Source organism: Pipra filicauda, unplaced genomic scaffold, assembly GCF_003945595.2.
Source record: "Pipra filicauda isolate LSUMZ 115617 unplaced genomic scaffold, ASM394559v2 scaffold116_size3395265_pilon, whole genome shotgun sequence".
NCBI lineage: Eukaryota > Metazoa > Chordata > Aves > Passeriformes > Pipridae > Pipra > Pipra filicauda.
In genome coordinates this window covers 2,095,326-2,111,141 of record NW_024103618.1, presented here as the reverse complement: position 1 = coordinate 2,111,141, position 15,816 = coordinate 2,095,326, and the positions used below count along the sequence as shown (strand labels likewise).

Below are 15,816 nucleotides of genomic sequence, written 5' to 3'. Positions count from 1 at the left end.
GTTCTTAGGCTTGTTCATACTTAAAATTTGTTCAGAAGTTTAGACTGAATAATACAGAGACTTGATTTTATATAGGAACATAGACTTAGCATATATTCTGTCAGAGAGATCACTTTAGGAGCCTTTTACAGAAAAGAACACAACAGGACATGTAAAAGACCAAGTCATTTGCAAAGGTTGAAATTCAATCTTGTGATTCCAATATGCAACCTGTGGTAATAGACCTTGTGAGAATTAAAGGCTGGTACCATTTAAGAGCAGTTATTCCCTCATGTGCTATTGAAAAATCTCTTAAGGTTTTAGTTTATTTGCACTAAGCCAGTGAATGAAAAACCCCATGGCTCTAGTTTGAAGAGTGGCATAGGTGATAACACTAGTTAGAAAATATCTGAAAATCTTTGTGAAACTTTGCTTACAGATTAGATTCAAAAGACTTGTGTCTTAGCTTTTGAGCTTTGTGCTACTCAAATGAAGGGATCTAAAAACAGCACCCACACTTCTTGTTCAAGACATGTTTAAGTGTTAAGGTGTACTTAGCGCTGCAGTGAATGAGGCAGCTGTTATAGAGAAAACCTGTATGTGTTGAAAAAAATTATTTTAACAAACTATCTGTGTACTTAGAATCCTCCTACACATATTTTTGCTGCAGGAGTTCAATTATACAAGAAGAAATGTCAAAATGTATCATACCTTGTAATACAGAAACTTTAAGCTAATCATTAAGTTAATGATTTTAAGTAGTAGCATTGATTAACTTATAGCTGGGTATTTTTATTGGATGTTTGGTTCCTAATGGAAAGTATGACAGCAGAATGCTCCATTAAATTGATTGACCATAAAAATTAAAGTGTTTCGATCTATCTCCATTTGCTTATGTTACTTTAAACAGTTATAAAATAGTATTATACTGCTGAATGAGCTCTTGTGTTTCCCTTAAGGAAGGCCAAAATTTGTTATGTGTATTGGTGGACCATCTGTTCAGATAAATAAAAATTTGAAGAATTGAATGTTAATTCAGTTATTGGGGGCAAGAAAAAAATGCCAGTTTCTGAGTATATATATACAGTGCTCTATATAGCTACATATAACCTACAGATAGCCCTTTGTCCGTAGATAAGCTTAGAACTTACATGTTTTAATAAAGTTTGGAGATATTTGAGAGTATATGCAGTTTTTAATATTGCAGTAGCAAAAGGTTTTGATTGTTAACTCTTTTCCTGGTTCATAGTTATCTTAGTTGATCCGTTATTTATTTTACAAAGTGCTACTCTGAATCCAAAATTCTTATTTTTTTTTTTACCGAAGTGAAGGGGGTTTTTTTTCTAAAAAAAATTGCTGAGGAGTTAATTTCTGTTATTTGTTATTTGTAGCCAAGATGAAGAAGAACAGGATGGTTTCCCAGAAGTACAAACTTCCCCACCTCCTTCGCCATTTCTTTCTGCCATATTGGCAGCTTTCCAGCCAGTGGCATATGATGATGAAGAGCAAGCTTGGCGCTGCCACGTCAATCAGATGCTGTCCGATACAGATGGATCATGTGCTGTCTATACATTTCATGTCTTCTCAAGATTGTTTCAGGTCAGTGAATTGCCAGTGCATGATTGCTTATCTGAGATCCTTCCCTCCTACTTTTAAAACTGTTCTTCTCATTGTAACTGCAAAAGCCACAAGATTATGGTAGCAAGATGCCTTAGAAATCAAATCAAAAGCAGACCAAAAAACACATTGCTAGAAGAGTATTAAAATGTTGTACACTATTTTTCCATGTGATATCTGATGTAGTCATTGTCTAGGAGTGATTCTGCTCAGGAAATAAAAAACAAAGGCTCAGAAAACCAGTTCAGTGTTTCTTATAAGCTCTTAGTTCAGGTTGTATCCCTTCTTTTATTTTTTTGGACATCACCCAAGTTCTGTGTTGATTGCAGAATTAATGTCTTCCTCCTGTTTTTTTTGTGGGAGTCATTATGATGGGATCACAGCATGACAAACATTAATGAATTTATCTTGCATTGTCTTGTGAGAAAAGGGGTTTTTTCTGCAGAGAAGTAATCGAAACACCAGGAGAGCCACTAAAGCTGGAGGTTTCAAATGCCTCTCTTTATTTGACTCATAGATCTGATATCCAACACAAAATGCCTAGGGCCAAATTTTTCTGGCTCCCTCCTCCTTATGTGTAGCGGATGGATTCTTTGCAAATTCCTATGGGATAGGAGAAGCATAATTAATCCATTTTATTTACAGGCAATGTGCCAAATGAGCTAAGAGCAGATTCAGAACTACAGACCAAGACCTTATGATTCCAGCCCTTTCTCTTATCTCTAGTATTAATTTGGCCTGCTTCTTGGGATGTCATAATAAATGAAAGCCCCACACTAGCACATATTTTATCCAGTATGCATGGACAGGTTTAGAGTTAGTACCATGAAGTAACTTAAATCTGAAGAATTCATACTCTACCTTATCCGTGGAATAACTTGTTTGCACATCTATACCCATTTTCCATTTTTAGTTGAACTAAGTATTTTGCCACAGCATCATGAAATTCCTGTTACTGAATGTAGACTTTTGTCTTTTTGCTTCATCTACACATCAGGGATTTGGTTTCTCTGTATTGTACCAAAGCTTAGCTACAGTTGCTTTTCACACATGCATTCATTTCCTGGAATTGGTAAAATGAGAGGTCATATTCTTTTGTGTTCACTAAACAGGGAGCCAGGGAGAAGGCTGAAACATTCTGTGGCTTGACAGGATAGCCCTCAGTCAGCTGGAAAGGTGGATACTGTGGAAAAATGTGCAATAGCAATCCAAGGTTCAAGCATGGGCAAAGAAACATTTTTGAGGAGTTGTTCCTGGGTGCAGAGGAGGGTTAAAATGATTAAATTACACTCTAGAGGCCTTGTTTGATTGGACCTTTCCATTTTGCCTTCTGGTTCCTACACTGTGTTTAACTCTGCAGCTGTAAATATAATCTTTATATAGTTGATTTATAGTATGTAACTTCTAGGATTTATGAAATAATATATAACAGTGCATAATGTTACATTAGGCCAAGCTGATGGTCTGCAAAATCAAACATGATATATATATAGGACTGATTTTTGAAGAAGATAGAAACCATGCAGGCGGCAGTTGTGGACGCAGATTGTGCTATACAGGTTGTATGCTCACTCGTAAAACTTTATTACATACTCTCAGAGTGTATAAACACTTCAAAATAAATTGAACTGTCTGTATTGCATAAAGACAAATAGTCATCCAGCTATACTAAGGCTAAAGGCCTAGATGTGAAAGGAGTAATTGTCTTTATAGGTCCAGGATTGATAGCATTTTCTGGAGCTAGTTTTACATGAATATTAAGAGCAAATTACATATTAGTTTGTCACTTAGTGATAAAAATACATGCTGTCATGATGGAAATTTGCTCTGAAATTCTTAATCTAAAAAGCCAGAGGAGTAGTAAAATACAGTATAAAATAAATGTTTTTCTGATTTGTTTTCTAGACCATTCAAAGAAAGTTTGTATCTATAACAAATGATTCAGTCAGCTTTCTTGGTGAAAGTCTACAGCGCATTGGAACAAAATTCAGAAGTTCTCTGGAAGTGATGATGATGTGTTCAGAATGTCCAACAGTCTTTGTGGATGCAGAAACAGTAAGAATCTCAAACTTACATGTTGGAATGTGTGCATAAAAAGTTTTATGTAACATACAAAATAATTTTGTTAACATTGGGGAAAAAAATAAACTCTTTATAATTGAAATCACAGAGGAATTAAAATGTTAAGTGACCACTATGTATCATCAACATGTGAAAACACAGGTGAGAAATGCGTTTTCTCACAAAATAACCTCCAGCTGTAACAGTGAACAGTGAGGGAACTTACTGATAGTAGGTATCACTTAAATTCCCTTGTTATTTTTTGCCTTCTCTGCTTGTTCATGTTTATTATATGTTGTCTGCACAGATAAGAAGAAGACTACTTATCTAGCAGCAGTTTGCCTTTTTATATTGTGTTGTTTATGTATATATTCAGTGATGCATGAGAAACATTCTTGCTACAAATATACAATGAAGACTTTGAATTGTTCGTTGCCGTGCAAGTTGAAATCTTGGTTATAAAAAACATTAATGCAAGAAGTCAGCTCAATATTCAGCAACCATAAAAAAAGCTAAACTAGAATTATTAAGAAAAGAGACAGCAAAACAAGAAACATCATTGAGTTAATGTACCTATCCCCAATATACCTACATCCTGAATTTTTTGTCAAGTTCTGATCCCCTGATCTCAGAGGAAATGCAATTGCACTGGAAAAGGTTCAAGAAAGATCACAAGGATTATAAAATATGTGGAATGACTTCCATCTAAGATATGAGTATACAGGCTAGGATTTTTCAGCCCTTCAGAAGAGAAATCTGTGCATAGGTGTCTTGATTATCATGGATAAGTGATAGAAATTATTTTATTTGATCTTAATTTATCTTAATTGATGTTAAGGATAATCAGATTAAGCTAGCAATGACTTACAAAACATACAGAACCACATTCTTCATGTGGTACATAATCAAACTGTGAAATGCTGTCATTTTCTACAATGTCTGTTCATGTTTTCAAGAAGCAACTAAAGAAATTCATGAAAGAAATAGCCCTGGATAGATTTCCTGAGTATGTAGAACAACACATTGACAGAGGCTAAGAAAGCATTCTGGGGTAGGTGGGTCACCACATGCTTGCCCTTCTCTGTGCAGCTGCCATTAGACATTGTCAGCTGCAGGGCTGAGGTAGATGGATGTTTGGCCTTGACCCAGTGTGGGAGTCTTCTCCTGACCTTTTTTTACCTTGGTGCTGAGGGGCAACTCTTACGTTCTCACTTAAGAATATGAGGACTTAAAAAGCGTAATACAGATAGTGTGTTTCAAGGGAACCGCGTGTTAATGTCTTTTGTTTAACTTAGACCACTTTAAAGCAGTAGAAATTATCCAAATTAACAAAAAAAAAAGAAATTTGTTTGGGATAAGAAGCCACAAGAAGAGTTACATTAGTGTCTATCTAGAACAGTATGTGTATTTTAAAAAATAAATAAGTAAATACATATATAAAAATACAAGTATTAAAAGGAATAAGGAATATAACGTATATGCATATAAGTATATAGACTTCTGTGTTTGTGTACATGCATATGTTTGTACATACACACAGTAGTGTTGTTACATTAACAAGTACTGTGTAAATAAATCTTTTCTTTCCAAATAATTTAATTGAAATGAACCTGCTTGTCAGATTACTTCTCACTGATAAAGTACAGAGCTCTTAATGTGTGCAAGGGATGACCAGTGTGAGGAAGGAAGCATCATATTAGAGGCGTGTTTATTACAGGAAGTGGCAGGAGAAGGATTAAGAAGAAAAACCTAAGTGAAAATAAAACTACAGGGAGTAATGTTGTGGAACAAAGCTGAGGTGGCAGCCCCTGGGGGAAAAAGGGATTTTGAAACCATGTTGAAAAAGAGAAAGTCATTAATGGTAGAAAATTCTTCAAATATCCAGCAGTTCTTGCTTTGACAGTACTGGTTCCTATAGACTGAAGAAACCTTTGCTGGTAGTATAGTTTGTATGCTGAAAAGGGCAAGTAACCCTCAGTGGATGCTCCTTAGGTTGCTATAGGAGCACACCAGCAGCAGTACCTTTTTTTCCTGCTACAGACTGTTTTACTTACACTAGTGGTGTGTAATGTATCAAATGTTCTTTTTTATGAAAGATCTAAAAATCGCTTTGAAATCTCTTTCAGATGTTAACTAGGTACTGCTCTTCTTATTTTGGAATCAAAACTTTTTTTCAGTGATTTAACATATACAGTCACATGTGTTATTTCACTTACTCAAAGGTATCACAAATGATGTGTACCCAGTTAATTTAATTTGTTTTTCCAAATGTGGACTTGGGATTTCGTATTATATAGTTTAGATATTAACTATATAGTTAGGTGTTCCATGGCTTCAGAAGTGATTGCTTTTATCTTCCAGCTACTGTCTTGTGGCCTGCTGGAAACATTGAAGTTCAGTGTTCTGGAGCTCCAAGAACACTTGGATACCTATAATGTCAAAAGAGAGGCAGCAGAACAGGTGAGTCTCTTACATTTCAAAACAAAAATATTAGAACCTACTTATCAAGAAATTGTCCTTATCTCTCAACCCAGGTATCTAAAAGTAAACTGTGGGAAAACATTTCTGACAGTAATGGGGGCTTAAACAGCTATGTCATATGTAGATGCATAAATTTAGGGCTCATCTTACAGCTAGATCTCATTGAGGCTGATGTTTATGTCAGTTGTTTAGAATAATACAGTTTAGTTTTCAAGGTATATGTAGGTAGTTATATCCTTTTTCCCAAGAACCGCAAAGTTGAAAATTTCTGTAGCAAGGGTCTGTATATTTGTTTTTGTGAACATTAGTGTGAAGTTCAGAAAGTAAGATACTAACTTCAGAAAACTGAAACAGGTAAGATTTCTATTTCAAGAGCCAAAAGAAATCTATAATCAGTTTTGCAAATAGATGGAGAGAGAGAATATATGAGCTTTTGTTGTAGAGATGATGATTCCTGGGAAAACTGAACACGCTGAATTTTACTGATCTCAGCAGCCTGTGAGGCTGTGACAACAGCTGTATAGGCAAGTTTAAATGATGCAAAACAGAACCAGAATTCAAGTAGTGATATCTTAGCAGAGCTGTATTTTGCAGCACGAGTGACTCCGTGTTTCTTGATCATGCCGAGTTTATTAGGAAATTATGGCCTCTACCTTGCAAAGAGTGCTGACAACTCATCTGTTGAATAGCCTAGACATCCACTTTTTTGTGGAAAGGATCTTTAAAGAAACACAGTTTCCTTGAAACCAATGCTAAAGTATGCCACACGGCCCTGTTAGTGTAGATAAACTGTTTCTAGGATCCAGGCCAGCATTTCTGCTAAAGAGTTGCTGCATTTTTTTGCCTTGTTCTGTGGTAATAACAATTTATTTGATCTAATATAGTGAGGTACATTTTGCATTGTAGGCTTAATCAGAAACAAAGTTCTCATCTAATGACTAACATTATTTTCCTTGATGTAATATTTAATGTCTGGCAATCTCCTATGCGTAATGCTGTCAGCATTCCTAAGAGAAAATGATATATTTTATTCCTCATTTTAGAAAGCAGCACGGAGGCACAGAGAGGCTAATGATTTGCCCCACAGTCAGACATGAAGATTTGAGGCAGAGTAAAAAGGGACTCGTGTGTGTACTTAGAACGATGACTGTACAAACATGGAGGAATTTTACATAAACTCTTCAGCCTTATTTATCATAGCAATAACAAATGGTATTGTTTGGTTGATTTGTCAAAGTATGATGACTTAAATTACTTCCCTTTCAGATGACCATGAATTCACTAAATGTATTTTTAGCTGATTTTGCACTGCTGTGTATCATATCAACACAAGAACTTCTTTGTATTTTATTTTACTAGGTAAACAAATATGGGTATCAGTTTGATGGCCTCTGTCATTATATCATAGTGAAGGAGTGTTGTTTTTCTGTAGTGGAGCTGTCAAAAGGGAGTCCAGTAACATGTTTCTGTGGTCAGCCTGTCTTCTGCCACAGGATTTGTGAGTGACTGGAGCAGGAAGAAGGTTCACAGGGTGAAAGGAATTGTTCTGAAATAACTGAGAACATTTTGTTAGGGTTTTCTTTTTATTTAATAATTTATAAATAGAAAGCAGCAGTACTGCAGAAGAAGAAACTTTTAGCTTTGACCAATCCTCTCTGACTCTTGATAGAATGTCATTTAGATAATTTCATGCATTATTTAACTGTTTATTGAGCATGTTGATTTAGAAGTAGTGACTAATTATCTCAGATAATTAATGTTTCTAAAACTTTTTTAGAAGTATTTCTTTAGCTGTTGGTCCTTATTTTTTGGTGTGTCTGTTATATAGCACATGCAGACTAAGACTCTTCCAAAGCTCCTTTTTAGATTTTATTTGGTTTTTTATTCTGTCCTCTTAAGCAGAGTATAGGGAGCGATTCAGCGAGACTTCCTGAAGTAAAATCTGAATTTCTGTTGTTGCAGACAATTGTGCTATGTATCCTATTCAATCTGAAAGTATTAAGGCAAAATGCTTAATGAGCTTATTGCAGATCCTTGCTTTTTTCATAGAAACATGTAGAAAAATGGTCAAACTAAGTGGTTTGGCTACTATATAATAAAGTAAATATAAATTAACAGATAGTTAAATAAATGTAATTTGCATGTTAATCTGGTATCCTCTAGAATCAACCACTGGAAAGTTCTGTATGTTAACTTCTTTAATGAAACTTGTTGTTTTAAAGTTTAATAGATGATGTTTGTCTCTGTTGTGCTGTGTGGAGTACTAGCATTCACATGAATCAGATTGAAAAAGTAAGAGGCTTGGGCTGCAGTTGCTTGAAACTCTTACCTATGTACCAAGATAAGACAGAAAGGTACCTATTGTACAGGGTATGGTTTAGCACATCTGTTTAGGGGTTATTCTGGCAAACCAGCCTGTGCTATGATCAAGAGCAATCCCAGACTTCCCTGTGTTATGCTTTCAGCAACACTTCACCCTATATCTTTGTAGGAGATATATGGGGAAAACATAAATTAATGTAAAGCAAACATATAAAGAAGGTTTTTTTGTCACACAATCTACTGCTGTTCCCAAAGAGAAAATTTAGGTCTTTCTACCGTGCTGAACGGATATTCTGTCAAAATTCTTAGCAAATTAATTTTGTGACCTTTTTGGAGCTATTCTGTTTTCTTGCAAGGGAACTGCTTTGACTTCATGTGTGTATTAGGGACAAGGATACTGAATCAGATAAATGTAATAAAAAATATAAAGTTATATATCTATCATAGCATTCTGGGCACACCCTTTATTCAGACTGGTTTTAAGATTTAAAAAAGATCTTAAAAGGGCAGTGTGTGAAAATAAATACTAACTTCCCAATTGCTGATATTATTTGTTCCAGTGCAAACCTATTCCATCATTACTGATGGATGCTGTCTGATAAAGGTAAAATGAGATTTGCTGTGTATGTTGGTATCCATGTCACTAATTGAAACTGACACCATGGTGTTTAGAGAATTCCATTTCTCCTCTTGATAAGCACACAGACCTAGTTAATTCACTAAGTAACCTTTATTAAATTGAGCAGATGGGAAATCACATTTTTCTTTTTCTTGCATCAGACAGAGGTTAGAAAAAGGTCACTAAGATTTCCTCTGAGACTCAAGATATCAAACACACACAGTATGCTAAATTATTTTTCCTTGGATGTATAGAGCCTGTTCTTCATTTCAGAAGATATTTTGCACTTTATCTCAATATGATACATTCCCATTTCAGTAACACACAAATTACCTCATGCTTGCAGTTGTTTACAGTGTACAGAAAAATATGCTGGGCACTGTGTCAGATGAGGTGATCAGGTTGTATTGTCCAAGAACATAGTTGACTCTCTAAATGCTTTATAGTAACACGATATTCATGTGAATGCCAGTACACATGGAGGTTAGTTTTTGATAAATTTGCATGATTGGGTAAAGGTAGAAAAGATTGCCCTCTGAAATTAATAAACTTGTTGTCTGCTATAGGAAATGGGGTTAAATACAGCCCTGAGTGGAATCTGCAGGTTCACATTGTGTAATGCAAGAATACTTCATTTCCTTGGCTTGTATGAACTGGAGGTGATGCTAAACTCGGATTGAGCATTTGTGGTTTTTATTTCTATCCAGTAAACCTGCACTTGCATCTACTTATACAGGAGAGCTCTATTTCCTTCCATTTCTAAAGCAGTCAGAAGAAATAGAACAGGCTTTCTCTCTAATGTGAATTAGTGCTATGTTTTAAATGCTGATAAATTATGTTGGGGTAAACCTTGTGCAGCAAGTAAAGAGAAAATATGATCTCATGTAATAAAAGGGATGTTTCTGCCTCCACCCTCCCACACGTCTCACTGCAACAGTATCCAAAGGGGGGGTTAGTATTTATGCTGAAGTGTACTATCTCCATCTTGGATAAGGAAGGAAATTTGCAACAGAAGGGACACAATAAAAAAATAGAAGTGATATATCAGAGTGGATATCATTACTGCAAACAGCGCTGGTAAACAATTGATTTCATATCACAATTTTTCACATAATCCAAGAATGTGCAAGACTTGATGAAATGTCTTACACGGTTTTAGCACAGTCTTCAGTTTGCTCTGTTTCAGAAGATGTTTAATCTTGATTATATTTATTTTGCAGTGGCTAGAAGATTGCAAAAGAACATTTGGTACTGATGATGGTATTCATGGCACTAACACAGATGCCCAGGTAGGTGTACGTCATTTGTGAGTCTCAGGATATGACATTAAAAAAACATCATTATTGCACAAAAATTCCAATATTTGTAGAGAGATTAAAAATGCATGAAAAGCTTTTCATTTCAGTTATCATCCTATCTTTTGGAAACTCAGAATCTTATGAAGTGGTAGTCTAATAAAAACAGGTCTTTTTAATAAAAGTTGGCAACCTTGGGTTCTAGACTTAATAACACTGAGTAGATAAGCAGACTAGATACCATCTGCGTACTAGCAAGTCTGCTTTTCTGCTGCTGTTTCTAGAAGGGAAAAAAGATTAGCATTCTAATTATATGCTCAGATAAACAGTCCTACCCAAAAACCTCTACAGAATTTAATATAATTAATAATATATAAATACATAAGACCTTTCTGGAGCCATTATTAGGGTGAAAAGGAACAGGGAGTAAAGTAAGAGTATGACAAAAAGCTCACAGAACACTTCTCAAGATATCATCTAACAATAGGTGCAGTAACCTATTAATACTAGTTGAATATTTTCTATGTATTTGCATGGCAGTCATCTATGTTAATATTACTAATTGCTATGGTAAGTGATGGCTTTTCCCCAAGTGGACTAGGACTGTTTTTATTTTAATATAGAATAGCTGCATAATATTGACACTGTTGGTAAAAAAGCAAATCCAAAAACTGACATTAGTAGGTACAAGGAATCTGCCATCTGAAGTCCTGTAATAAGAACAGTGAAAGATGTAAGAAAGTAGAATTGCAGGTACCAGATGAACTTATCTTTTGCAAAAATCCCAAATCCAAGCTGAGAAAGGAGGAATTTTATTTATTTTATTCAACTTTATTCATTGATGCACTTGTTTCTACTGCTAAAAATGTAGTCTTCAACAACATAAATGTCTGTGGTGTCTTTGGACTATTTTTTCTTTTATACAGTTTTCTTTTGCTGTCATATATATATATATATATATGTTTGGGTTTTTTTAATTTAATCACAAAATGCACCTGAATTTTTAGAATAGCAAAACGTGATAATATGCTGTTGATTTTTTTATTGTATTGAAGTTGCACATTTAAAAAAGAAGTCATGCATATAAGTATAGGTAATGCAAAACCAGCAAAATAATTTGCTACCATTTGCAAGGATTTTTGTCTTGCCTATGAACACACAGTATTAGTGCATTTTACACTTGGTTTAAATCTTCGTATACTGACAGGTACGTGTTTAGAAACAGGAAGCAACATTTACTATTACAATACAGTAAATGTTCTATATATTAATAAAAAAAGCAGCATTTATGTATTTCAGTCCATATTTATAATGTTGTTTATATACACCAAGAAACTGTTCTAACATTTACCGTGAAGGTAAATGTTACTGTTCCCACTGTATAGCTAGGGAAACTCAGAAATGGAAGAAAAGCAACATGCAGGCTTTCAAATAGCTTATACAGAGAAAATCCAGGATTCCAAGTGAGGCAGTTTTGCTTGTTCTTCCCAGTTTCTGCAGGGTTTGAAGACAGCCTCTTCAAAAGCGTTTATGTGACCATTCACACTGATTATTTCTGGGGACCTGTTTTCATTTTGGTTTTCAGTCCTAGCCTGCGGGGCATGCTGGTAACTCTTTATGTGCTGCTTGTACTCGCAGGTTCAGTTAAAATCATTTTAATATATAGTGTCCATTGAGAAGGCAGAGTCCTCTTATCCTGCTTCATAAATACACACTATTTACAGAAGTTCTAAATTTGCTCAGGAGAACAGATATTTTTCATTCACTAACACAAATAAGATTTTCTTACTAATTTTTAGCACTGTGGTTCTTACAGCTAAGAAATAGTGAGATTAATTCTGTTCCGGCTTGTGCATTGCCAGCAGACTTGCAAGTAAATCTAATTATTCAGTTCTTGCTATTAGTACACACAAGCCTGAAAGAATGCACCTGGACTCTGGCTAGACTGTTTCTACAGGACAGGCAGGTAGAAAAATCAGATTATTTCTCAAGTAAGCATGTATGTGAAAAACACTGAAGCAGCACAAAGACGTTTTTAAAAGAAAACCTCTCTTGAATTTTTAAAATGTCGCTATCAAGGTGTTGGAGGAAAGAGATTAATTATGGCTTACAGTAATAATGAGACTTGGCTTTAAGAACACTGGAACTTAATGACTAAAATTATTAAATAGTCAACCCTGCCATTTCTCAAATCTGATTCTCTGTGCTTCATTAAAGTTACTCATCAAATTCATGTTGACTTTAGCTGTTCAAAATCTGCACAGTGTTCTGTGCATCAGAAGTTTTTGCTTATATAATAATTGTGCTGTGTATACAATAGCACAGAGTGCAGAACAAAAACATGCAGTGTAACACAAACATGCAATGTTACAGCCTGTTATAGCCTGTTCATCACATAGTATATAATTTATTATACACATCATGTACAATCATGTGCTTAGTAAAGCTCAACTGCTTCTGTCTGTTGCATCTTCATATGTTTCGCTCTCAGGCACACGGTGTGGGTCCGGTGGGGCTGTCCTGTGCAGGGCAAGGAGCTGGACTTTCATGATTCTTGTGGGTTCCTTCCAAATCAGGATATTCTGTCATTTGGTTTGCTGTGACCACTGTATGTGCTTAAATGCCATCAGCACACTTAGTGCTGTACAAAGCACAGAAGTGAAGTTCATGTCCCTAAGTCTGACAAATATATTTTCTGATGATTCTACCTCTTTCCCAAACATTTTTCTGAAATAGCTTTTAAAAACCAAGTGCAATTACATTACAGAAATCTCTCAGAGGTGTTGAGAATTGAGTTTAGCAAAGCCAGGAATTTTCTAAACTGAATTCAGAATCTAAATTAACATTATATTTCAAATTTTGAAAGGCATTATTTGTGCTTAAATTCTAGTGGTACAGAACAAGTAAGAAGCATTGTACAGATGTCCAGACCTAAATGTCTTTGATTTTGATTACCTTAAATTTGTGACCTTTCAGACTACACAATGTATAAAGACCAGGGTTATGTGTTACTTATGCTGTGGGACATCAAAGCCAATGCTATCTATCTTTAATTATAGCAGCAAGTAGTTTCATCTCAAATTCAGTCTATTAACTTTTAACATTCAGGGTGTATTTGGAGCATGTTACTTGTATTTCTTCCTCCATTTTACCTGGGACATCTTTTACCCTAATTAAAATTATTTCCTACACTAATTCTTGCTCTTTTTTCTTTCTTTGTATTTTTGTGACCTGCTCATCTTCTTGCTTAGCAAATGGAAATTCTAGCAGTAAGTGATGGTTCTTGATTTATCAAATACTTAATCATGCCAGTCACCAAACTGTGTCCATCTGTCTCGTCCATTTGTGAAATAATGGTGTCTTGTCATAGACTATTATAGAAATGCCGTGTGCTTGAATTTTGCATCATCTAACCCATTGAGCTGTTGGTTCTTTGTAGATAATAGGATCCCATAGATAGTAGAACATTATAAAGATTATTCCATCAGCAGTAGCTTTTATGTCTGTATGTAAAGCAGTATTAACACTGTCTGCACTTTTGACTAGTGTTTTAGATGCATAAAAATGGAACCAAGACAGTGTATAAGTTAATGCTGCTATTTCATTTCCTTAAGAATATATGACATGGTATTTTCTAAAATAGAATAAAGGCTATCTTTTATAAAGGAAACATTATTCTTGCCTCCAGGAATGGAATTATTCTCCCCTTACTCGTCAGGCAGTGTAAGCTAAGGGCCAGGTTATATACTGTGCTGACAATACAAATACTCATGGTTATGAAAGACTCCATACTTACAGACCACAACTGCTTCTTATGGATATTAGATTTTGAATTTAAAACAGTAAAATATCAATAATAAAAGTGATCTATGAAACACTGTCTTGTTTTCAAGATATGAAATCTTGAAATGATCCAGACATTTCAAAATGCCTTTTGAATCACTTCACATTCCACCCTATGCCCCTTCTTGGAAATGCAACTTACTAAAACATAAACTTTAAATCTGTGTGAGAGGGGCTACCTGTAAATCTAGAACTCAGTGAAGCTTTCACCTGCTTTTCATTAGCTTCTTGCTATGTTAGTTTCAACATTTTTGGCATTTTCTTTAGAAACCAAGTAACTACTTCTAATTTTGCCCATTCTATACTGAAGAAGTTGTGACTTATTGTTTCTTGTATTGGATAGTAGAAGTTTTTCACTTCCTCACTATAACAATGTTGCTTACTTTTGTAGGAGCTGGAGTTGTGTCGGAGGCTATACAAGTTGCATTTTCAGTTGCTGCTTCTGTTCCAAGCCTATTGCAAACTCATCAGTCAAGTAAAAACTATCAAAAAAGAAGCAGAGGTAATGAAAATCATGCCATTTAGCTTGTAATTGTTGACATTTTAAAGTCAAACAATTTAAAATACACTTGGATAACATTTTCATCAGTGGGACATCTTTTTAGAAACTAGAGGAGGGTACCAGCTGTTTTATAGCCAATTATTAAGAGATTTAAGTAGACCTTACAAGAACTTTCTGAGATGTTCAATTATCTGTGTTGATTTTTGTACATCTTCAAAGCTCTTAAAAAACCAGGAATGCGGGGAGTCCAGTGATGAGGATTTTAAATATTTCAGTAGTGCTCCTGGTGTATTCTAATCAAGCTACAATCAAGGCTTATCAACTGCACTCAGCAGCATTCTGTGACAAAGCCCCTTTCCATCATCCTGGTGTTTCCTATTGCAAACACCATCATTTGCTACCAACTGATTTATTTAACTGTGTCACTGCAGCCACCGTGCAATTCCTCTGCAACCTTAGTTCCCATCCCAAGCACAGTTAGTAGCACGTTCTAGATGTTTTATGCCTGATTTTTAGTTGTAGTAACTTCAGAAGTAAAAGGTATCCTTCAGATGTGTATGTGGTATGTACGTGAAGTTAATTGAGTTAATCTGTATGCATTATGCTATTAATAATATCTTCTGAAAGTTCTCCCCTGGGTCTGGAATGCAATAAACAGAGGTAGCAGGAAAAAAAATAGGCTGGGTCTTGATATAGTAGGGAGGAAAATGAAAAAGCTGGGTGAAAGTCTTTGGCTTCTGAGTAGCTTCAGGAAAAAAAAAAAAGTATGTTCCTCACTTGTATTTTCAGATTTTTGTAGAGGCTGCAAATAAGTTTGTTTCTGTGTGAAGAATGTTGTGGAAGGTTGGCTCACAACAGTCCCACTTCTTGCCTAACTTAGATGCAGAATCATGTTCTGAGAGATGCCCTTGTGTTTTACTCATGCATTGGTGCTAAAGCTAAAGATAGTATTATTATATACAGGCTGTATTACAGTTCCTTTGCTGGGTTACCAGTCTTCTTGCTTTTTTCTCCATATTTAAGTGTCCTTGTAGTAACACCATTCCTATACTTTTCTGTAGTGCTTAACTTTTCTTGTCAGTTTGTTATTAAGTAAC

At 35.1% G+C, this 15,816-nt stretch overlaps 1 protein-coding gene across 9 annotated transcripts in view; it reads left to right on the top strand.

The window, feature by feature from the left end:
- Positions 1 to 15,816, top strand: part of FRYL (FRY like transcription coactivator) — a 135,817-nt gene that overhangs the window by 117,113 nt on the left and 2,888 nt on the right. For 8 of the 9 annotated variants that reach the window (XM_039385094.1, XM_039385096.1, XM_039385076.1 and 5 more), the window contains 6 exons: positions 1,371 to 1,578; positions 3,502 to 3,651; positions 6,019 to 6,117; positions 10,300 to 10,368; positions 13,626 to 13,643; positions 14,609 to 14,719. In XM_039385094.1, coding sequence (XP_039241028.1) covers positions 1,371 to 1,578; positions 3,502 to 3,651; positions 6,019 to 6,117; positions 10,300 to 10,368; positions 13,626 to 13,643; positions 14,609 to 14,719 — 655 coding nt within the window. The remainder of the gene's footprint in view (positions 1 to 1,370; positions 1,579 to 3,501; positions 3,652 to 6,018; positions 6,118 to 10,299; positions 10,369 to 13,625; positions 13,644 to 14,608; positions 14,720 to 15,816) is intronic. The other variant, XM_039385082.1, reaches the window with a different exon arrangement.